At 48.2% G+C, this 25,366-nt stretch overlaps 1 protein-coding gene across 7 annotated transcripts in view; it reads left to right on the plus strand.

The window, feature by feature from the left end:
• LOC144107810 (uncharacterized) overlaps nt 1-11,896 on the plus strand; it is a 60,789-nt gene extending 48,893 nt beyond the window's left edge. For all 7 annotated transcript variants that reach the window (XR_013309395.1, XM_077641006.1, XM_077641007.1 and 4 more), the window contains one exon: nt 11,265-11,896. Coding sequence is in view for 6 of the 7 variants with exons in the window: in XM_077641003.1 (XP_077497129.1) it covers nt 11,265-11,640 (376 nt within the window). In the remaining variant the exon portion in view is untranslated. The remainder of the gene's footprint in view (nt 1-11,264) is intronic.
• The last annotated feature ends 13,470 nt before the right edge of the window (nt 11,897-25,366 follow it).

Raw genomic sequence — 25,366 nt, forward strand, 5'->3', positions numbered from 1 at the left:
GGGAGGCTGCGAAATGCGCCGCAGGAGGAGAGTCTACAGCACGGCTCCGCGTGCTTTGAGCGGCGGAAGGCAGACAAGTGTGACTCGAAGAACTAGTTTGTAAGTGAAAGATAGCTATTTCTAACATTACGCATCTAATGACACTCTCAGGTTCGTTGCTCAGTATATCGCGAAGTAAATTTACCTCTACAGCTACCAATCACAATCCTCTTTCGAAGTGCCAAACGTCCTGCGAGCTTTTTTTTTGTAAATGTGCCTGCAGCTTTCTAATCACCAGAAGCCATACATATTGTCACGTAGTGGTGACGGCAGTCGAAGCGGCGATGAAGACGGACGAAAGGGTCTTCTAAAAGAACTGTTTATTGGGCTGACTTGCACCCAAAATGGACTGAATCACTCGGCGGCGGCGAAGCGACAAGCGTGCTCGGCGGTCGTCGAACAGAATGCCGGCCGCTGTCGGCCGTGCTCAATTTAAAGCTGATAGCTAACTTTCGAGATAACGAGCGCAAAGTTACTAGAACATTCCGGAACAACGTAGAATCAGCTCTACCTGGCTGCGATCAATCGAGATAAATCTAGTCGCGTCTTGCGTCGCAAACAAAGCGATAAAGTGATGTGGCGGCAGATTTGAAAAACGAACAAACACTGCAAATATTCGCGGCATTACTCCCCTCTCAAAGAAGCATCGACCCGATGCATTAAAACAAATAATGCCACTAGTAAGGAAAAAAACTGATCTTGCGAAAATAGAGCATGGAAATGCAGCGGCCTTTAGCGCCCATAATACGGCTTCAGACGGACTACATGGACAACTTCTAGTCGTACGCGGCGTCGCTGGAATGCAGTCATTGCGTCAGGGATGACTTCATAATCCAGTTCACCCAGCCGACGAAGAACCTTGTACGGGCCGAAATAGCGGCGCAAAAGCTTTTGACTCAATCCACGGCGGCGAATGGGCGTCCACACCCAGACTTGGTCTCCTGGCTTGTATTCCGCATTGCGTCTTCGTAGGTAGTAGCGTCTGGCGTCGGACCGCTGCTGATCTTTGATCCGTAATCGGGCAAGCCTTCGAGCTTCTTCTGCGCGTTGAAGGTAGGTGGCAGCTTCGACGTTCTCTTCTTCTGTAACGTTGGGCAGCATGGCGTCTAGCGTGGTCGTGGCCTCCCTGCCATGGACGACCCTAAAAGGCGTCATCTGGGTGGTCTCCTGCACTGCGGTGTTGTAGGCGAAGACGACGTAAGGCAGGATGACATCCCAGGTTTTGTGCTCGGCATCGACATACATAGCGAGCATATCGGCGATGGTTTTGTTCAGGCGCTCGGTCAGTCCGTTGGTCTGCGGATGGTATGCAGTTGTCCTCCGGTGGCTGGTTTGGCTGTAGCGCAGGATGGCTTGCGTTAGTTCTGCCGTGAATGCTGTTCCTCTGTTTGTGATGAGCACATCGGGGGCGCCGTGTCGAAGAAGAATGCACTCCATGAAAAATTTCGCGACTTCTGCTGCTGTTCCGCTCGGTAGGGCTTTCGCCTCGGCGTAGCACGTCAGGTAGTAGGTCGCTATGATGCTCCACTTATTTCCAGATGACGTTGGAAAAGGGCCAAGCAAGTCCATGCCAATCTGCTGAAAGGGCCTTGAGAAAGGTTCAATGGGGCTCAGAAATCCTGCTGGTCGTGTGGGAGGAGTCTTTCGTCGCTGACAATCTCGGCAGGTTTTCACATAGTGTGCGACATCGGCAGACAGTCGGGGCCAGTAATACTTGTCTTGAATGCGGCGGAGGGTGCTAGTAAACCCGAGATGTCCAGCTGTCGGCTCGTCGTGTGAAGCCTGTGGAACTTTTTCGCGGAGACAAGTAGGTACAACAAGGAGGTAGGCTGTTTTGTTCGCTGTAAAGTTCTTCTTCCCAAGGACCTCATTCTGCACACAGAAGGAAGACAGTCCTCGCTTGAATGAAGCGGGGGGTGAAGAAACCTTGCCTTCCAGGTACTCGATGAGGCCTTTTAGGTCGGGGTCTGAGCGTTGCTGCTGAGCAAAAGAGCTGGGGTTGATGGGTCCCAGGAAGGCGTCCTCATCGTCGTCCGGCGGCGGTGCATCTACAGGGGCTCGTGAGAGGCAATCGGCGTCAGAGTGCCTGCGTCCGGACATGTAAACGACGGTGACGTCAAACTCCTGGAGACGCATAGTTCATCGAGCGAGTCGGCCAGAGGGGTCCTTCAAATTGGCAAGCCAGCAGAGCGCGTGGTGGTCGCTGACCACCTTCAACGGCCGTCCGTAGAGGTAGGGGCGGAATTTTGACGTAGCCCAGATGATGGCAAGGCACTCATCATCATCATCGTCATTTATTGTCCCTTAAAGGCCCCTGTCGGGGTATTACATAAGGGGGGAGCGTATACAAGGTTGATGTGGAAAAACAAAGGTCACAAAAATATAACAATGCAATATAGGAACATAAAGAGAAGCAAGGAACGCGAATAGTTAGAACGGTGCATGTAAAAAATGCCTTTAGCCACAAGCACCTTCTCAGTTGTCGAATACTTAGCCTCGGCCTTGAAAAGGGAACGGCTAGCGTATGCGATGACTTTCTCCAGCCTGTCGCTTTTTTGAACGAGGACGGCTCCTAGTCCCACGCTGCTTGCGTCGGTATGAACTTCAGTATCGGCGTTTTCATCAAAATGCGCAAGGATCGGTGGGGACTGCAATCGACGCTGAAGTTCCTTGAAGGCTTCTGCTTGCGGCGCTTCCCATTTAAACGGCACGTCTGCCTTCGTCAGTTGGGTCAGGGGCTCGGCGATGCGCGAAAAGTTTTTCACAGATCGTCGGTAGTATGCGCACAGTCCGAGAAATCTGCGCGCTGCTTTCTTATCGGCCGGCGGTGGAAATTGTTCAATAGCAGTTGTTTTCTGCGGGCCTGGGCGTACTCCTTCCTTGCTAACGATGTGGCCTAGAAACAGCAGCTGTTCGTAAGCAAAGTGGCATTTCTCTGCTTTCAAGGTTAGGCCAGACGACTTGATTGCGTCTAGTACTGTTCGAAGTCTTTTGAGGTGCTCTTCAAAGTTCGAGGCGAAGACAACGACGTCATCTAAATATACCAGACAAATTTTCCACTTCAGGCCTGCCAGCACTGTATCCATTACTCGCTGAAACGTCGCTGGTGTGGAACAGAAACCAAATGGCATCACCTTGAACTCAAACAGCCCATCCGGAGTGATGAATGCTGTCTTCTCGCGATCTCTTTCGTCGACCTCAATTTGCAAGTAGCCACTCTTGAGGTCCATCGATGAGAAATATTTGGCGTTGCAGAGGCGGTCCAGTGTGTCGTCTATGCGGGGTAGGGGGTAGACGTCCTTCTTTGTTATGTTGTTCAAGCGGCGGTAATCCACGCAGAATCGAAGTGCGCCGTCTTTCTCACTAGAACAACCGGTGCCGCCCATGGGCTGTTTGAAGGCTGGATGACGTCGTCGCGAAGCATTTCTTCGACTTGGTCCAGGATGGCTTGTCGTTCTCGCGGTGACACATGGTAGGGGCTTTGACGGAGAGGTCGGACGTGTTGATCCGTTTTAATGCGATGCTTGGCAATTGGCGTCTGTCGCACCTTCGGCGATGTCGAAAAGCACTCACTGTAGTTTTGAAGCAGATTGCGGATCTGGTCTTGTCTGTTCCGGTGCAGGGCTGGGTTGATGTCGAAAGTGGGCGAGTTCTCTTGGTCAGGCGAATCTTCTGCGGAGGGATCGGAGAGGGCGAAGGAGTCTCGTACGTCGGATATTTCGTCGAAGAAAGCAATCGTCGTTCCTCTGTTAATGTGCCGGTATTCGCTGAAGTTAGTCAGCAGTACTTAGGCCTGGCCATTGCGCAAATGTGCGATGCCTCTTGCGATGCTGATTCCTCGGTCTAGGAGCAACTGCATGTTGCCCTCGATGATGGCTTCCGTGTTAATGGCTTTCGTGGCGCCTACGGTCAGGACAACGCTTGATCGGGGTGGGACGCTCACTTCTTCCTCCAGGACACTCAGGGCAACGTGATTTTCCCGAGTTTTCATCAGAGCGATGGCTTCGCCCGTCGAAAGCGTGATCAGCTTGGATCGCAGGTCGATGATCACCTGATGCTCATTAATGAAATCCATTGAGCAACTTTCTGCAAAAGGAGTTCGGGCCATTGGCATCCTGCGTAGACTTTGTAGTGCTAGCTCAGGCATGAGAAGGCATACACTTCTGATGATTTATAAAATGTACGTCCGCCCAATTTTGGAGTTCGGGTGTGTCTTATTCTCAGGAGCTCCTGCCTATAAACTTCGCCCTCTTGTGCTGTTGGAGCGTGAGGCGTTGAGCCTTTGAATTGGGCTTCCTAAATATGTCGCCAATGCTGTTCTGCACCTGGAGGCGCGAATGTCATCGTTATCAGCTAGGCTTTGCCTTTTAACAGTTCACACTATTTTAAACTTGTGCGACTCACCTCTTCACGCTTCCAGTATAATATTTCTTAGTCAACCTTTCACCTTTTTTAGTGCTGCCTGGTCTCGTTTTCATACCCCGCAGATTTGTTACGTGCAGTCAATGATTCCAAAAATATTCATTTCACAGATGTCCGCCAATCGTATAACAACTCATCATCTGTCCAGTTGAATTCGATGACATTTTCCCATCGAATGCAAAGCTGCAGCCCTTCCCGCTTCTTCAGGGTCTGTTGCAGGACCAGCTGAGGTCCTTTCCCTCTCATGTTCTTATTGCTACCGATGCCTCGCAGGATCGCGAGAAGGCAGGTGTGGGAATGTTTTCGCCTTCACTGCATTGGCCTTTTTCTCTCCGTCTTCCTGACTTCACTCCCATTTTTCTGGCTAAATTATTAGCAGTAATCTTAGCCTTACGAAAATTAGAATCTACCATTTCCCAGGTCGTGGTTATGACATACTCTCTGTCCATTTGCTCTTCCTTATCCTCACCCACTGACTCTCGGCCATTACGCCTCTTTAAGCTCCTGATTCCGCTCCATCTAAATTCGGTAAGGTTGCTTTGGGTACCCGGTCACATGGGTTTTCACTTAAATGAGGTTGCAGATTCCTAGCAAGAGCCTCTCTCTGCGGCCCAATTGTTGCTGTCCTGCCAACGTGTGCATATACAGCTGCGGTGAGGTTTCGCAGCTACACAGTATTTCAGGGATTTGCTGTCTCGGCTCTTACATCATCTCCCGAATATCAACATCTTCTGCATCCTTGGAGTAGCAAAGACTGGCGCTCACGCAGACTAGAGGTCTCTTTCATGCGCTTGCGTTGCCGGGTTCCCCTTCTAAATTTCTACCTTCACAGATCTGGCCTAGCGGCTTCCCCATTGTGCCCTTTTTGTGCCGAACCTGAGACAATAGATCACTTCCGGCTGTTCTGCCGCCGCTTCTCTCATTTGAGGAAGTGTCTTTTGCAAATTCCATTTCATCAGCTGGGCTTACCTGTGCCCTCTGCGGTTGTTCTTTCCATTGGCGCTTCTTTGCTTGGACGAAGCGATCGGAGTGTGCGCTCTGTTGTGCAAACTTTTCAAGAAACGCAGCGCCTTCGATTCTAATTTGTTCTTCCCGCTCTCAGTCAGTACGACATTGGAACATTACAGGCATTGTATACTATTATGCACATTAAATCATTGTCCCGTCTTCTATCTCCAAGTTAACAGGACCCCTGTCCTTCCGTCTTCCAATCTATCAGGCTACATCCTATTACCACTCCTTTTCCTGTCAAAAATTTCCTGTATCCAGCAATTAACCGCCTGTGTCTTGGCCACTCCCCCGTAGTGGGTATGTGCCAGCAACGTCTGAGGCCTTCCTTTCTTCCTTCTGAGCGGAGCTAAATTGGTTTTTAGGGAAAGGAAATGGAGCTGTATCTCTCTCACATATCGGTGGACACCTGCACCGCTCCGTAAGAGAAGGGTATAAAGGAGGGAGTGAAAGCAGACAGAGGTGCCCGTAGTGAAGGGCTCCGGAATAATTTATACCACATGGGGATTCTTAACGTGCGCTAACATCGTACAGCAAACGGGCGCCCTTGCTTTTCGCCTGCATTGAAACGCTGCCGCCGCGGTCGGGCTCGAGCCCGGGAACTACGGATCAGTATCCGAGCGCTCTAACCACTGAGCCACCGCGGCGGGTATGAGCGGAGCCCCTAATTTCAGTTTCTGTCTTCTCTCCTGCTCCATACGTGTAAATCTTTGTTGTGCATCCATCGTGCGACGATCTGGGGGCCCTAGCGCACCGCAAGAAGCGCGTCGGTCGGCCTCCTGAGCGCTCTGCGCCGCACCAGCCCACACTGGCCCCGTCACCGGCTGTACCCCATGCTGCACCCATGGCAACTCTGGAAGATAACAACACTGCAGCGGCCACTGTAGCCGCGGCCACGAACGAGGAATATGTCAACAAGAGGCCGCGAGAAGATCACGAAGATAACCTGACCGGCGAGCCTTTGGGCGAAAATGCAGAGGACATGAACCAGACCGCATTTACGGCCGTGTGTTACAAGAAAAAAGGTGCTGCTAGAGTTACTCTCGTCTTCAGGCCTACACAAGAAGGAGGAGAAATATGGAAAGCCGACCCCAACGTCTTGGCAACGGCGCTTGTGATGTCGGCCCAAGAAGTGGTGAAGGAGGGAAGCTGGATGGCTTCGGTATCGCCGCTGCCCGCTGGGAACCGTCTGCTTGCAGTGACAAGACTGGCTGAATTGGCTGTAGAGGGCCGCGTCGCGTACTCGTACACGGTAACCACTTCCCAAACACATGCACCCCAAACATCATACAGGTAGAAGACATGCACGAGCCAAAGCCTTACATAATAAATGCGGGCTATGCGCTGGAACAATTTATGTAGATGCGGCCGAATAAAAACACACAAATGGCTTTGCAATTGTGTCTGCAAACGACAACAGTGTCCACATCGTTTCGGCAACCAACAAAACCAAATCCTCTGAAACGGCAGAAGAGGCGGCTATTGCCCTCGCCCTAGCGCATACACAAGAGAGCACCGTTCTCAGCGACTATAAAATGGCTATCAAAAATTTCTTAAACGGCTGAATTACAAACATATCCCTTTAAATCCTTAACGCCACCAAACTCTCACCAATTACTCAGATATGGGTCCCAGCACATTCAAGGAATCTGGGGAACGAGGCATCCCACAATAAAGCGAGATGTTTCGTCGACCGGACAGTGGAAGAGTCTGGCTCTGAATTTCACCAAGGACTCCATAATCACATATAATTATCTAACCAATCATTTTGACCTAGATAAGAGAACTTCCCCCTCCGCACAACAGCCTGACTAGAGAACAAGAGGTTACGTGACCTCGTCTACAGACGAGATCGATACACACCCCATCATTCTTCGCGCACATGAATCCTGATGAATACAACCCGAACTGTAAACACTGCGGCCAACGAGCCAACTGCGATCGCATCCTATGTGATTGCAAAATAGAGCCACCTCCATGTGACCTATTTAACGATACTTCTCTCTAGCGATGGGAGACCATGCTGGCTAGCTCTGACCCCAGACCAAGTTCTGGCGGTGGAGTGGACTGACAAAGTCATCGAGGGCTATGTACTCTCGACCACTTAACGCGAGCTCTTAGCACCAAGCTCTTTTCGACGAATAAAATATTTTACAATCAGTCACTTCCCTAAATATGTTTTTTATGTGATGTTGTGAGATACCTATTTTCACAGCCACGCTTCGCTTCAGTGCTATCGTACCGGGTCCCGCCCACCCAAGTGAGGCCACTGCGCAAAGAACTGCTGTGAAAACCGCAACAAAATGGCTCGCGAAACGGACACACGAGCAGCACCGACCTGAGCTTCAACGTGAGGGAACCAACCCTTCTAAGCTCCCTTCCGACGCCTGAAGTAAACAGCTTTTTGGGGAATGCCACTCGAAACGCAACGCTCCCGACGACACGTAGCCCGCTTAGCCCTCGCGTGTTGATTCTGCCGGACAGCAGGACCTGCGATGAGCCCAAACGCTGTCGCGAACCGGAGGCGCAAAAACAAAACCCCGCATGCTCTACGCGCTGCCATTTCAGAGGTCGGCTTCGAGTCCTACGTATTTACCGTGTTTTCTCGAATCTAGGCCGGCCTCGATTCTAAGCCAGCACCCTAGAGTTGAAGGCCGAAAAAAAGAAAAATTATTCGAATGTAAGCCTGTCGAAAAAAAAACAATTCAGAACGACACCAATGACACCAAGAAAACGCTATTTATTTCTACTAACCTGCTCCCACTCACAATTGTCCGTAATTTCTGACCTTCTTATCACTGTCCTCCTTTTCGTACAGTGCACAATCGTCTGTGGCATCAAGTGCATTGGAAATGCTCCACTTTCGCGACGAGCGTTCAAGGTTACCGGGATGCCTCCCAGCCTGAAGCGACGCAGCCTGTTGGAGTTAGCTTGCGCGTTTTACTGGACCCGTGAAATGCCTCGATTTTTAAGAGCTGCTTTTTACTGATCACGTTTCCCGATTTCTTGGGGTCTGCTACCATCTCCCTTCGGTGCGAAAGTTTCAGTCCGAGGAATTCAAGATGGCGGCGCCCTAGTCATTCGATATAGTAACCAAATTGGTAATTGATTGCTGATGTCATTAGTATATAGAATTGTTGACCTCACTGATACATCCAATTTGTTATTGATTGGTGACGTCACTTATAAATCCAAGATGTGGGCCAATAATGGTAATTAATTGATTGCGTCAATAATTAATCCAAGATGGCGACGTGCTTAGGACGCCCCGTGACTATGACGTCATAATCCAAGATGGCGGCCAAATTCGGGTGCCAATGATGACGTCAAAAACAGCTAACTCTCTTTACTTCAACGTCTTCCAGACGGCAGCGGCATCTTTTTTTGCCAGTTCTGTCGCTTTGGCCTGTAGCACCTCTGTGGTCACTGGAAGAGCCGCTGGCCTCCTGGATTTCACGAACACTGCGATTTCTGATTCCACTACGGGATGGCAGCCTTTCTTCAGGCTCATGAAATCTCTCCTCATTGCGGCGCAAGCAAAAAGTTCGTCACGCACGCAAAAACAAAATCCTCGAATCTAGGAGGACCAAAGAGTCTCCTATCTCGTGGTTGTAAAAAAAGTGAAGGCCTATATTCGCATAAATGCGGTATCTATCGCATGAATTTTTCTCGTCCTCTGCGGCTTATGATGCACTCTGGCTAATTACAAGCAATCCCAGTGACCCACGCGGGACGCTGTTTCGCGCCCGCTGCGCTATCCTCCACAAACCGGGCAGATTCCATGCGCGCCGCGTCTCTTACGTAGTGATCTAAAACATGCACCACCGTCAGTTTTCGAATGCACAGAGCAGTGACGTACTGCTCGCGCACTCCGTCTTCCGACCTGTGAGCGCTCAGTGGCCGTGCCATGGCGACCTCGTTTGAGGTCAGCGCATTATGCAAGGCATATCATTACCGCGCGTGGGCTTTTTGTCACATGCTGGCAGTCCATCCTGCGAAGAAAGAGCAAGATTACTCACGTGACAAGTTCAAGATATTGTCAGCTGGTAATGTATTGATGTTTAAATGTGTTCTAGATATCTTGGAGGTTCGAATGGTGAAAGGGCGGTGCAAATTAAATCGAATTTTAAACACTATTCGCAAACTACTGCAACTTTCGAATATTGGCACTCCCTTATTATTAACCATTTGGGGCGCATTGTATACAATTCCTCACGTTTCGTACGCGGCAGCTTTCTATCAGATGCTTACTAATTAGCACTGTTCTCATCCTTTTTATTACAAATAGGGTGCTTTTAATGTCAGCAAGAGAATGCTGTAAACATGTATTTCTCAGAAGAGTGAGCATGGCAGCAGGTCCTCCACCATAGCTGACAGCTTTCGCTAGCAGTATTATTGTCTTCTTTTTTTTCTATGATAGACAGGAAATGAGCCTCAGACGAAAAGCTACGAAGGTAACCTCAGAGGTTCCCCGAGGCCCATTTGGGAATGTTAAAAATAAAAAGGCAGAGCAACGGATCAGATGCACACTCGCAGGAAAACACATACATGAAGCGCGTCGTGCGTACAGAACAGCGAAATTCCCGCTCATGAAACGAAGACACGAACTAAAAAGACAAGCAGTTCACCACCAAAGACAGTCGAAGACCTTGGCTTAAACCTTTAGAAGTTAAATTCTGAAGGTAATGCTCCCCTATGCAAGCAAAGGACGACGGAGCTCTATGAAAGAATTACAATTTGAAGTCCTTCGTGGGCGTCTTTTCCTAAATATGAGCGTCATGTGCGACTACGAAAAAAAAAAGAATTACTCCACGATCGCTAATGAATGTTATGTTCAGCAACCCTGGCACTTTAATATTAAAATTTTTTAATCTTTCAGCAGTTGTTGAGAATTTTCTTAGAGCAATACCACATTGCAATCTTTCTTTGGAGAAGTAACGAACAACTTTACTTCAGATAAAAAAAAAAACAGGGAGAAAAATATTCTCTTTAGCCGACATAATATACAGTGTCTAAAAGAGCTAAACTTTGCATGAAGTAATAACAATAACCAGGTAAATAAAATATTTAAGTTACTCTAAGACGCGTGATTGGCCGAGCTGCACACTACTTAAAGATACGGCGGGCAGAAATTTGTGGTTTTTCAACCATTCTTGCGATCACCGCAGCCCAGTTTGCATTTTTTTTCTCTGGTTGAAAAAGGCCAACTTTCTCAGCCTTAAGCGCGGTTGTAGTTGGCATGTGCCAACACATGCAACCCAAATATGCATTAATTAGTGCGTTCAAAAGTTAAATGGCGCCAAGTTCCAAAATGCGGCACCCTGCCCCAAGTCGCGTTCTGCCCGACTCCCCTAAATGCGCTTAAGAGGAGCTGATATTGCCGCAAAAGCAAGGAGAACTAGAATACCTACATATTCATGTTTGATGTTTAACATGCAGCAAAAGAACAAAGGTCTCAAATACCTAAAAATTCGTGTTTAGTGTTTCCAAAGTAGCAAAAACAAAAGATCTGGCATACCTATAAATTTGTGTTCCTGTTTTCTTCTTCAGTCCTTTCGAAACCACGTAGGCAGTAGTCAGCAGTTCCCTGCCGCAGTGTGAGAATGTGAGGGGCAGACGTAAAAAAATGCCTTCTGCTCTATAGTTCACTCACATGTAAGAAATATCTGACATTTCCTTGTCGAAAGCAAAAAGTGCCTTATGCTCTCGAATATCATTTGCAATTTCACCGAGCTTTGCGCTATGCTCTTCTGAATGATCTCTGACAAAACATGTATGCACCTTTCCTTTTCCAGTGTCAAGACCAGACCACACGAGGAGGAAGATGTCTCGTTGACCACTTTGCTGCACGAGATGAAGAACATGAATGCCTATCTAGCGAGCGTACTGATACAACAAGCCAATGAATCCAGAAATCTTTCTCTTACGATAGAATCTGAATTCAGTAAAATAAGGAAAGATATGGTTAAGTCGATCAAGGACACCAAGCAGAACCACGACGACATAAAAGACCTGAATGCGCGTATGGAGGATCTAAAGACTTCCACTGATAATAAACTGCGGTCATTGCGCAGGCGTGTCGAAGAGATGTCGGAAGAAAAGAAAACAGAAAACACTCAGTCACCAATTCCCGAGCAAAAAAGAAAAGGAAAAGATTGCGTAATACAATAAAAAGTCTCCTTGCTATATAAGGTGCAGAGAGCAGCGCAGACCTGTAGAGGATGCCTGGAGTAGATGCGGCGTCGGCGCGGTTTGGCGGTCATTGAGACACCTCGCGCCTCCGCACGGCAAGAGGGCGAACTACACCGAAGTCGGCACTATCAAACGCCTAGCTGCTCTGCGATCTCTCTCTCTTTGTCCTTCTGCTTCAGCGCACCCATGTCGCGTTCGCTTATTTTGTGGGACAATAAAGGCAGTCTTCTGTGAATCTCCGCGTTGTCGTGACGTATCTCATTCGATCTCTCGGCCGGTCCTAGTGCTCGCTATAAATACTGGTGACCAGAAAGTGGTCTACGCTTTCCCGCCGCAAGTTCACTTTCCGCCTCTCAGCCACGCCAAGGCACTGGATCTCAAATGTGGAACTGGCCAACCGACGGCTCCTTTTCAGCCGTTATTGCAAAAACAAAAAAAACATCCAGCCACATACCTGGCGGAAGCAACCTCCTACCTCGGCGGCGCCGTATCATCGGTGCAAAGGTCGATCCTCACCCAAGAGGCCCTTCCGCAAGACGTTTTAACGACCTGCAGCAACCGCCCACTGATGAGCTCAAATCGACCATCCGCCGAGGTGCAGTTCAACGTCACTTCGGTGTATCCCTGGCACTTAACATGTTTACATTTCTTTCTGCCACGCCTCTGAAGCCCCCTCCACCCACACCAGCAACCGTGCTCGCCAACACAACATGCCCGCAGTCTGGACACCTCCACTGAGCAGCACGCGGAAGCCAAAGTCGAGAGACGCCGATATTCCAACTCTCCGTCGGCGCCTAGTGGCTGGCGCGAGTTGATGGAAGGTCACATGGGGAATTGTGACCTTACAGTCGAGGGTAAAAAAAAAACCAGGGGAGTTTCGACCGTTTCTTTTGACGTCGAACGTTAAGGCCTAAAGAACTAAGAGTATTAATGCCAAGTAGGTTTTCGGCTCCTATCTCTTGCAGAGCCGCTGGAGAAGGGATTGCCCAGCTACCGTCTCTCCTAAGCGCCCAAGATGCATTAGTAGTCTCTGGGAAGCGACAAGGCTAAGAGGTTTCGATACAGACTCATGAAGTACTGCCTTGTTCGCAGCCGCCTGAGGAACTCCAGTGGCTCTTCTTAGGCCCTTTCTGTGGACAACTTCGAGACGTTCAAGTTGTGATGCCGAGGGGGAAATTAACGGTAATTGATACATTATGCGACTAACCACCAGCGCTTCATGAAGTTTGCCCATTGAAATTGAAGAAGGATGGTTTCCCCATTGCTCACATGCAATTCTACGGATCACATTGAGACGCGAAAATATAGATGAAACAATCGCGTCGACAACTTTTCGCCACTGTAGACGGAACTCAACAATGACGCCCAGGAAACGCGTGTGGTCGAATTAACGGATGCAAGAGTGACCGAGGTCTATCTTCAACCGCGCTTGTCATCTTCCTACACCTGGAAACAGAACAAGGAAGGATTTTTCCACTGACATAGACAATCCCACGCCTTTAAGGTAAGCTTGTACCGAAAGTAGAGCCTGTCGAGCTATCAGGGCTAATCGCTTGTGTTGGTAGCTGATCCAAATACAGATTTCGTCAGCATATATTGACATACGCACTTGCCTGCAATTTTTGCAACGAATCGGGAAGGCCAGCCATTACGACGTTAAAGAGCGTGGGGGAAAGAACACTTCCTTGAGGCACACCTCGTGTTAGAACCCTTCCGGTGCTTAAGGTAATCCCTAACCATACACGAACCGCACGATCACTTATAAACTTGTAAATGAATCTTAACATATGGCCCTGTATGCCCATGCCTTGCAAACTGTTTAGAATTGAGCTCTGAAGCACGTTATCGTAAGCTTTCGCCACTTCAAGAAAAATGGCTAAGCTGGAAAAGCCAAAACCTCTCTGGTGTTCAATGTGACTCACCAAGTCTAAGACGCTATCTTGGGCACTAAGACCTCGGCGGAATCCAGTCATATGTGTTGGCAGTGCCTTGCTGTCCTCAAGTCATCACGATAAGCGCTCATTTACCAGCTTCTCCGTCAACTTAGCTACACAGGAGGTCAATGACACAGGGCGATACGAGGCAAGGTCCGTCATGTCTTTGCCAGGCTTCTGTACTGGAACTACATATGCCATCTTCCATGACGGAGGAACATACCCAATCTCCCAAACACGATTGATGAAGTTGGGGAGCTCATTCCTGAGTTCCAAGGGCAGATTATTCAGCATTTGATTGGTGATGCCGTCGGGACCTGGTGCACACCGGCGCCGCAGGCCACATAGCTCAGTCTGAAGCTCACGAAGCGTGAACGGGGCGTTCATTATAGACCTGGAGCAAGCAGGTGGTGCATATATATCTATTCCAAAATTAGCACGTACGAGTGCGTCTGCAAATTCCCCTGCCAAGCACGCAATAGGTTTTTCTTTGCGTATTGCAAGAGGTTCAAAAGGCTTCGAAGGGCGAGATTCTCCAGCAATTCTGCCAATAACTCGCCATATTCTCGTCATCGGTGAGAACACAGTCAAACTAGCGCATAATGAGGCCCATTGCGACCTGTACTGCTTGTTCGTGTGCCGTCTAATGGCACAATTCAACCTATTGAAGGTCGTCTTCAGTTCCCTGTCGTCCTTCTTCCACATCAGTTGGCGCTCCGCCCTTCTCGCCGCGCAAAGGTTCCTGAGTTTTAAGTCCGCGGCCGGAAAATGATAAGGTAATTAGTTGCTGCCAGCTTACTAGAAATCATTTTGTCAATAACATCACCAGAAACATGTTCTAGGTGCTCTGTACTTGTCCCAGTTGACAACATTGCTAATTTAGGACCATCCTGATCAAAACGCACGACAGAATTTTTTGTCGCGCATCTGTCGCGCGACGCAGCTTTGTGTCGCAAGACAAGCTGTCTTCTCGTGCCTTGTGTCGTGGGTTCTTTCGCGCGACAAAGTTGTTTGTAGTAGGTTCTGCCGCACGACAGACCTCTTTCCTGCATTTTGTCGTGCAAACAATGTCCCTGTAGCAACATTTGTCGCTCTACAGGTTTCTGTCGCAGGTACTGTCGTGCGACAGAGGGAGTCGTGCCGCGCGACAGAGATTGCGTGCTTCAGCAAAGTTGCCTGCCGTGGGTTCAGTCACGCGACAGAATTCTTGCGCGCCTCTTTTCACGCGACAAAAGTACCTGTCGTGCGGCCTGTCGCGCGACACAACAGCTTGTCGTGGGATATGCCGCGTGACAGATACCTGTCAGGGGATGTGTCGCGCGGCAGATACCCATCGTGGATTGTGCCGCGCGATAGATACCTGTTGTGGGATGTGTCGTACGACAGATTCCTGGTGAGGGTAATTGTTTTACTACAGAATTCTAGAAATACTGTTGTGCGGTAGTGTGACAGCGATAGGATCAAATTGACCAAAGATGCTTCAAAGCGCGTTCACTGTGGCGAGTCGCGAAGAGGATGCGAGAGGCTCTGGTCTGTTGGTGACGGGCACCGAGCGAAATGAAGTGCTCATTCACATTGGCGAATCGAGTTTTCAACTCGCTTCCCGCGACCTGCCTCTCTCACTGAACGAGAATTGGCTTAGAGGAGAGGCACTGCTCGAGCACCCAATTAATTCCCTTCTGTTCCCACATAACAGTGTGACGAAAGTAGTGCATGCTCAAGAGTATAATGCGGCTTTGAAAGCCTAGAAAACTGTAATGCACAAGCGACGAAGCCAGCGGTGCCTGCGTAGCCGCACGTGCTTGCGGTGGCGGCATGTATAGCCAGCCACGACAGCGCCTGCACACCAAACGGCGTGCGCAAGTCGATTGGCGCTACTGAAAGCCATCGTCCTCTTGGCTTCTGTGACATGTTCAAGCCATGTAACATAATGTACAACTACTACTACATGCGCAGAAAAGGCCAAGGACACTTATACGCGCATCGCGGAAGATAATGTCGTTAATCGTCAATCAGGGAAAATTACTCGTCATAATCATCCGGCTACACAAAGGCAGCATGTATGTATATGCACGCAGTTCTCTGTATAAATGTTCAAAGCAACCCCGATATCATTTTTCCGCGTTTCAGTTTTAAGAGCGTCAGCTCTTACTACTTACGTTTGTCAAGGACACGTCTGTCTGCAGGGAAGTTCAAACTGGCCAAGACAGTTACCACACAATATCGCATAGCAACAGCGGGCGCGTAGAGCCTCAGTTGTCACAGATACCTTCGATCCGTTTTACATATGCCAATATAGCGGCTATCGAAGTGGAACCTCGGGGACCCCCACTTGCATCAAATTTGGGGGCCGCCCTTTTGACGCAGAATGATCCAAGTGGTGTCATTTGACTTGTCATGTTCCTGAGGATAAAATAAATATTTAGATGAAGCCCTAAATGTGTGTGGTATTCGCACCGACGACCTTTTCGCCCCCAAATTGTGCATTCCGTGGACACCCAGACAGCCATATTGCCTAATCGTTTATCGCAGAGGGTTCCGGATGCGGTCAAACTATTCGTCTTGTGGTAATGCACGCGTTTATATCATTCGTTAACTGATATATAAGGAGGAAACATACCGTATATAGCGAAGGTGGCTGTAAATCGCAATAGTAGTGCAGAATCTTTGCAGTACATGGCGCTGCTTGTATCTCAGAAGAAGTATTTCCGAAACGAAACGCCCTCAGATGTTTGTATATTGTCTTCTCCACGTTTTCTGATCACCCCGATCTAAACACTTGAAGCTCTCGTAGCTAACGCTCTTAAGTGCAACACTGATACAGTGTTGGCGGATAATTTTTTTAGCGGCAGTGACGTTCTGCTTATCATAAAACAGCAAAAAAATACTTTACGACGTCGTTCATGGCCTTCACTGAAAATTTCATGACGGTGACACGAAAATGTCGCTAAATATACAGAACAGCGTATGCAGCCGAAGATGAAATGCAGCGGCCGACGAGTTTTAACCGATTTGATTCTCGGTCGAAATGAGAATAAAGTCTTGGGATTGATGTCAATCGCGCGCTTTCAAGAGGTTCGCCTGCTTTGACACAGTCTAGCTCCTGTGCACCCGCGCTCGGTACTCTAAACTGCTCCGGTCCCAGTGTGACTGTGTGCTGTGGCAATCTGAGTGAACAGGAGGATGTCTGGGGGTTTTGATGTGCACCACGGCCTTACAGTTAAGCGCCATGATAACGTACAGGCTCCCTTCTCGGGGCCGGCATGCCAGCCTGGATGCCGGCCGCCAGCGTCAGAAATATGCGACAGTAATGTTTGTTCAAGTCCATACCAAGCCATCGGATGGAGTATCGTTGGCCAATATTGAGTCGTTGGTAGAAGCGGTAACAGGAATACAAACAAATGTCTTCCCACAGCGCCTTTAATTTCTGCTGCTCAATAGCGGCTCTCCTGGCCTCAGCTGGCTCCGCTCCTGAAGGGGTCGCGGAAACCGAGCACATCATTGTTTCACTATGAGACGAGGTTCACCGTAAAACGATGACGAGAGCAGCACCTCAGCGCTAGCCAGTTTCGAAGTGCACTCAGCTGCTGCATCGATATGAAACCGGCTAGGCTTAGCGACGACTAGGGCAGCCAGGGGGTAGCGTGTAGTTCATTGCCCGGCGCGCCCGCGGGCGGCGTCGCTCCCGAAAGCTCGGCTCGCTCACTCCGGCTGGCTCACTGATTGGCTCAACAGCTTGCGACTTCCAATCGGAAGGCTGGAAAATCGAGCAGCGAGCGACTGGCCTGCGACTGAGCGATACTTTATGCCCACGTTCGCAGTACTGGTGAACAACTTTTAACGCCCATATGTTTGGGTTATCGGCTGCGTTGCGGCGAGTCTTAGTTAAGATTGCCCGCGACGCCATCGTCACCGTTCGTGACGCACAGGCTGAGAACTTCAATTCCAGTACGTGCCAAGACAGCTCGTATTTATCGTAACGATACGAATACGAAAACACGGCTGCTTCGATGCGCTAGTGGGCTCTTGCTTGTGAAACTACACGCGATCAGAATGCGGCGAGTGCCAGCCGCTGTTGCATATTAGCTAAAGTGTGACGCAAGTATCGACGTAGTTTCGTGACGCAGTTGATATCAAAGCAATCCGCTTGTACTGGTCACAGATTAAGCTGTTAGGTTTCATGAAGGTGAGCGTGCCAGTGTCGCGCAAATTAATGCATCGCAGCTGCTCTCCATCGTGCCAATTGTGTTCAACTTATCCACGATATTCGCAAGCTTGAGATACGGCGCATTTCTTCGCTGTTTTTGTCACAACTTAGTGATTTTATCTGGCATCAAACGAAATCGTATTCCGTCAACAGCGTCGTCTGCTCCGTCGTCTGCTAGGACATTCGGGTCACTTATGGGAATCATAGGATCGCAGCTTCTACAAACGACATGCCTAAAAGAGTAACTGAAAGTGCTTTAATGTTCATAAATAATGTAAAAATAATTTTTAAAAATGCAGTGTATTTGTAGTGAAGATAATATAAATATTCATGGTTTAAGAAAGAAACATCTTTGTCGGTTGCAATTTTTCAACGACGAAGTGCATCACAGGATGAAGAAGTGAATTGGCGTGGCGTGAGGAAGGTCGAACGTCGTTCCGTTCCTGCTGTTGCTTCAAAGAATCTCGGTGCTGAAGTTCTTCGTGGGGCTGCTGACGGCTTCGGCGTCTTCTGGCCTATCGTCAACTACTGGTATAGGCCGTTCCGCGAGTGGGGGATTTAGCCCGGTCTTTCCCCTTTTGAGCGCGTCATGCCTAATTAGGCTTAGCACAATGGCTAGGGCATCCCCGGGCATAGGTCCGGTAACCTGGTTCGCCAGTTTGCCGGCTGAAAATATGCCGTTAAAGTCTTTTTCTCAAAACGGTGTGAAGGACATACCTGTGGCGCTGGTGCCTGTAGGAGATAGTTTCATTAAAATAAAACAATTCGCGTCTGATCCTGGACCAGTTGAAGGCTGCGACCAGCCGCTACCTTGAAATTTCTGAAGTTCGACCTTTCGGCAAAAGAGGAATTCTGTGCAGATCACATGATTTGGATTGCATTGCCGACTTGCTGCAGTGCCCTTCTTTCGCCTCACTACCGGTTAAAGCGTTCATTCCCGAGAAACTTGCCTGCGTAAAAGGAATAATACGCGGTGTGGATCCCTCCGCTACACCAGAGGAAATTCTTGCAGATTTCCATGATGCCGGTGTTGGCATCCTCTCAGTTTAGCGCTGCAACAGGGAGGCTGGAGGTTCTCGTATGCCAACTGAATGTGTTATAGCGACTTTTGAGGGGTCCTCTTGCTCATGTGAAATCAAAGTATGGCCCATTGTCTACCGTGTCGACCCACTGCAGCCCCGTCCATTACAATCTAAGAACTGCTGGCGTTTTGGTCTCAGTGGGAAATCTTGCAAGTCCGCAACGCGCTGCCGCGTTTGTAGCGGTGATCATGTTTCCGAAGTCTGCTCTTGTGAGTCATTTAGCTGTTGCCTTTGCCACTCTAATCACACAGCTGACGATCCCACCTGCCCGAAGCGTGCCGATGAGCAGTCTGTCTTGGGTACTATTCAACGCGAACGGTGCTCACGCACAGATGTTTATGCCCTTCTTGACAGACGGCAGAACTCGTACGCAAATGTCCGCACGACCGCTGCCGATGTGAAGAATATCTTAACAAAGTCGGTCGTCGCTGCGATAGAGAAGGCTGTTGCTGGAATACTTGACCGCATGATTAATACGTTCAATGATGCATTATCTCAGGTAATCTCCGCGCAGGCTGTTCTATCGGCGTTAGGTAACCTAGCCTCGTCAACCGGTTGTCCATCCAATGTATCTGCTAATAATATTCAACCTATTGCTCCGTATGCCTCCACGCCTGTGAGTGTAAATGTCTCCGACCCAGTTTCCCTCTCTAATGCTTGTGAGTCAGATATTGAACTGAAAGCTCAATCTCAGAAGCGTCTTGCTTCCTCTTCTCCTTCTAAATCAGATCATCTGCATGTTAAGACCAAGAAAGGTTCGTCGGGAACTGCAAAGAAATCAGATGTGTTGAAAGAGGATGTTGCTGCCTCATTTTTAATTCAGTAATCATGGCGGGTATTTCGGTTCTGCACTGGAATTGTCGATCTATCGCATCTTCTTTCCAAGATTTACATCACCTTATTCTTCATTTTTCTTCTGACATTATTTTACTACAAGAATCGTGGCTCTCTCCAAATCGCCCTTTTGCAATTCAAAGTTACTCTGTTTTTAGAGCTGATCGCCCAAACGGCAGGGGTGGAGGCTTGGTAACTTTGATTTCATCGCAACTGTACCATCGTGCTAAAGTGTCTCATACATTAATGCAACCTGATTGTGAGATTCTTGCAGTTGACATAGTTGTGCCGCAGTGCGCCCCTGTTACAGTTGCGAATATCTACTTCCCCGCCGGTGTCCGCCGCACGGACGGGCTAGATGCTTTACTGCGCAACAGCAAAAATGTAGTTCTGGCTGGGGATTTCAATTCGCACAATGTTATATGGGGTGTCGGGACAGACTACAGCGGGCAGTTACTTTGGTCTTGGATGACAGCAAATGGTGTGTGCTGTTATAACAGTCACGCCATAACTTACATGAGGGCAAATTCTCGGTCAACTATTGATTTAACCTTAGCTGTCAATGGTATTGGCGTATCTTCGTGGTTGACTATTCACCATGGCACGTCAAGTGACCACTATCCAATCGCTTTCACTATTGCATGCAGCCCGCCTAGGGCGACTGGTAACGCACATAAATTTGTCAATACTATACTATTCAAGAGACTTCTTGGTGAGGCCTTCTCGTCTGTAGTTTCCTCGGATAATTCTGACCGCGGTCCTCAAGTTTTAACTTCATTGTTAGACGCCACTCGGCGTTCAGTCTTTACGGTTCAGTCAACCGTTAAAAATAAGACTCCTTCGATCTGGTGGAATGAAGCATGCGAAAAAGCTTATCGTCAGAGGAAATCAGCATGGAAGAGCCTAGCACATAACCAGTGCCCTAAAAACTGGATCAATTACAAATTCTTTGCAGCATCTTTTAAAATAACGATATCTAAGGCTAATGATGATTACAATGCAAATCTGAACACTTATTTGTCCAACCCAGTCAATCGCAAATCTTTCTATAGATACATGGAACGTACTAACGTGCTGCCTTCTTCTCGTATCGCTCTATCCACTGTGTTGCCCCCTCGGGATGTAAAACAACAATTGGAGACCATAGCTCAGGGCCTTGCTGTGAGTTTTCATGCTCGCACTGCCTTTCCTTCGACCCCATCATATTCGAGTGCAGATTTTACTGAGGTCACTGTATCTGATTTAACGCCTATAGTAAATTTTCTGCAGTCTGCTGCCCCTGGGGTTGACGGAGTGACTGTTGGCATGCTGAAGATACTATTGCAAGACTTTACCCTGGACCTCTTGCAGATAAACTCGTCTTTGGGAAAAGCCTGGATTCCACAAAATTGGAAAACAGCGAAATAATTTTATTGCTAAAAGACAAGAAAAAGGGGTATGAGCTCGACAATATTCGGCCGATTGCTCTTACATCAAATTTGGTTAAACTTGTAGAACGGGTAGTCTTCAGACGCCTCACAAATCATGTTCTGTCTTTTCGAAGCTTCAGTGAGGCTCAGATTGGTTTTCGCAGTGGGTGCTCAATTTGGACAGCGCACATAGACTTGGAGAGCCGTATTAGGGTTGCTATGGTGCAAAAAGAGGTATCTGCTTTGGTTACTTTAGATATTGCTAAGGCGTACGACAGCGTAGAACACAGCATCTTGCTTCAAAAACTAGCTGATGTAAAACCTCCTTCGTACATTTTTGCGTGGATAAGAGAGTTCCTAAGGACCAGATCTTTCTTTTGCTCTAAGGGTACGGTAAATTCTAACACATAAGATCAGTCTAGAGGTGTCGCACAAGGCTCCGTTCTTTCGCCGTTGTTGTTTAACATATTAATGCGTGATATCCCTATTCACCCGGAGGTCAAGGTCTATGTGTATGCTCATGATATTGCTTTTTTCGCTTCTGCCAAAAATATTCATATCCTGTATAAACCGTTGCAGGAGTATTTAAACGCTCTTGAAGTTTGGCTCGACAGCGTTATGTTAACTTTAAATGTCAACCAGTGTGCCGCTCTTGTCTTTCCACCGTCATCCCCTCTCTACATTTCTTTGTCGTATCATTTTATCCCAATCCCGCAAGTTGATTCGGTTAAATATTTGGGTATAATATATCACCCGCAGTTTGGCGGCCCCATATTAAAAGCATAGTGCTTAAAGGTGAGCGTGCCCTTTGTCGGTTGGTTAGGATCAGCAACAAAAAAATTGGTATGCGTCGAGACACTTTGCTCTTTCTTTATAAGGCCTATGTGCGGCCAATATTTGAATTCGGCTCTGTCCTTTTTTCTGGCTGCCCGAAGTACAAGCTTCAACCTCTGTTTGTTATGGAACGCCGCGCTCTGCGCCTTTGCTTGAACTGCCTAAATCAGTGGCGAATGCTGTGCTGTACTTGGAGGCGCGGATCATCATCATCAGCCTTACTACACCCACTGCAGGGCAAAGGCCTCTCCCAAGTCTCTCCAATTAACCCTATCCTTTGCCAGCTGCATCCACCCTTTGCCTGCAAACTTCTTAATCTCATCCGCCCACCTAACCTTCTGCCGCCCCCTGCTACGCTTACTTTCTCTTGGAATCCACTCCGTTACCCTTAAGGACCAGCGGTTATCTTGCCTTCGCATTACATGCCCTGCCCAAGCCCATTTCTTTCTCTTGATTTCGACTAGGATGTCATTAACCCGTGTTTGTTCCCTCACCCACTCTGCCCGCTTCCGATCTCTTAACGTTACACCTATCATTTTTCTTTCCATGGCTCGCTGCGTTGTCCTTAACTTAAGCTGAACTCTTTTCGTTAGCCTCCACGTTTCTGCCCCGTAGGTGAGTACCGGTAAGATTATGCTGTTGTACACTTTCCTCTTGAGGGAAATTGGTAAACTGCCACTCATGATCTGCGAGAATTTGCCATATGCGCTCCACCCCATTCTTATCCTTCTAGTTATCTCCCTCTCATGATCCGGATCAGCTGTCACTACCTGCCCTAAGTAGACGTATTCCGGCACACTTTCTAGGCTCTCGCTGCCAATTGTGAACTGTTGTTCCCTTGCTAGGGTGTTGAACATTACCTTGGTTTTCTGCATGTTAATTTTTAGACCCATCGACCTGCTCTGCCTGTCTAACTCATTGATCATGATTTGCAGTTCACCTTCTGAGTGACTCAGCAAGGCAATGTCATCAGCAAATCGCAGATTATTTAGGTATTCTCCATTTATTCTTATTCCCAACTGTTCCCAATTCAGGCCTCGAAATACCTTCTGTAAACATGCGGTGAACAGCATTGGCGAGATCGTGTCTCCTTGCCTGACGCCCTTCCTTATTGGAATTTTATTGCTGACTTTATGGAGGACTATAGTAGCTGTGCAGTTGCTATATATATATCTTCCAGTATTTTGACATAAGGCTCTTCTACCCCCTGATTACGCAATGCCTGTATGACTGCTGAGGTTTCCACTGAGTCGAATGCTTTCTCGTAATCAATGAAAGCTATATATAGAGGTTGGTTATATTCTGCGCATTTCTCTATCACCTGATTGATAGTGTGAATATGATCTATTGTAGAATATCCTTTACGAAAGCCTGCCTGATCATTTGGTTGATTAAAGTCTAACGTTGCCCTGACTCTATTAGCGATTACCTTAGTAAATACTTTGTAGGCAACGGATAGTAAGCTGATCGGCCTGTAATTTTTCAAGTCCTTGGCGTCTCCCTTCTTATGAATTAAGATAATGTTTGCATTCTTCCAAGCTTTTGGTACAGTCGAGGTCATAAGGCATTGCGTATACAGGGTGGCTAGTTTTTCTAGCACGATGTCCCCTCCATCCTCCAACAGATCTGTTGTTACCTGATCCTCCCCAGCTGCTTTTCCCATTTTCATTGCTTCTAAGGCTTTCTTTACTTCATCTTTCGTTACTGGCGGGATGACGCATTGCTGTGCACTGCTGTCTTTCTCATTAACGCTCTGATTACATTGGCTACTGTACAGGTCTGTGTAGAACTCTTCGGCTACGTTAACTATCTTATCCATATTGCTAATGACATTGCCCTGCTTGTCTCTTAATGCATACATCTGGTTTTTACCTATGCCTAGTTTCCTCTTCACTGTTTTTAGGCTACGTCCGTTCTTTATAGCATGCTCGATTCTCTCCATATTAAACTTCCTTATGTCGGCTACCTTGCGCTTATTTATTAACTTTGATAGCTCAGTTAGTTCTATTCTATCGGTAGGGTTAGATGCCCTCATGTTTTGGCGCTTCTTAATCAGATCTTTCGTCACCTGAGATAGCTTCCCGGTATCTTTTCGAACTGTCCTACCGCCTACTTCTACTGCGCACTCCGTAATTATTGATGTCAGATTATCGTGCATTGAATGAACATCAAGATCATCTTCCTCAGTTAAAGCCGAATATCTGTTTTGCAGCGCTATCCTAAACTCCTGTGCTTTCCCTCTTCCGGCTAACTCGTTAATGGTCTTCTTCTTCACTAGCTTCTTCCGTTCCGTCTTCAAGTCTAAGCTAATTCTAGACCTTACCATTCTGTGGTCGCTACAACGCACCTTTCCGAGGACGGCCACATCCTGAATGATGCCAGGTTTAGCGCATAGTATGAAGTCGATTTCATTTTTATTCTCACCATTGGGGCTCTTCCAGGTCCACTTCCTGTTTTCTCGTTTGCGGAAGAAGGTATTCATGATCCGTAAATTATTTCTATCCGCGAATTCGACCAATAACTCTCCCCTGCTATTTCTAGAGCCTATCCCATAGTCACCTACCGCGTGGTCATCAGCCTGCTTCTTGCCTACCTTCGCATTGAAGTCGCCCATCAGTACAGTGTACTGCGATTTTACTTTATTCAATGCTGATTCTACGTCCTCATAGAAGCTTTCAACGGTCTGGTCATCATGGCTGGATGTGGGTGCGTAGGCCTGCACCACTTTCAGCTTGTACCTCCTATTCAGCCTAATTACTATAGCTGCTACCCTCTCGTTAATACTGTAGAACTCCTCTACGTTGCCAGCTATATCCTTATTAATGAGGAAACCCACACCTAGTTCTCGTCTACCCTCTAACCCGCGATAGCACAGTATGTGTCCGTCCTTTAGTACTGTATACGGCTCACCTGTCCTCCTAACTTCACTAAGCCCTATCACATCCCATTTAATTCCCGCTAGTTCCTCAAGCAGCACTGCTAGGCTAGCCTCACTAGCTAAAGTTCTAGCGTTAAACGTTGCCAGGTTCAGATTCCAATGGCGGCCTGTCCGGAGCCAGAGATTCTTAGCACCCTCCGCTGCATCACAGGTCTGACCGCCGCCGTGGTCAGTTGCTCTGCAGCCGCTGGGGACTGAGGGCCGAGGGTTAATTGGTTTCATCATAGAAGGTTGTGGCCAAGTACTACACCAGGGTGGCCAAATCCTTCTCTGGTGAGAGAGTGCGTTATCGGTTCTGGTCACCGAGATCAGGCCGCACTCCAGGCCTGGTTATGCAATTCCATCGACACGCGGATTTTTTTTTAAACCCGGTGGAGAATTGCGCGGCACCAGGATTTGAACCCCAGTCCTCTTGCACGCGTTGCGGATGTTCTACCTCCACGCCATCGCTGCTCCAGGCGCGGATA

This window comes from Amblyomma americanum, chromosome 10 (assembly GCF_052857255.1).
Source record: "Amblyomma americanum isolate KBUSLIRL-KWMA chromosome 10, ASM5285725v1, whole genome shotgun sequence".
Taxonomy (NCBI): Eukaryota; Metazoa; Arthropoda; class Arachnida; order Ixodida; family Ixodidae; genus Amblyomma; species Amblyomma americanum.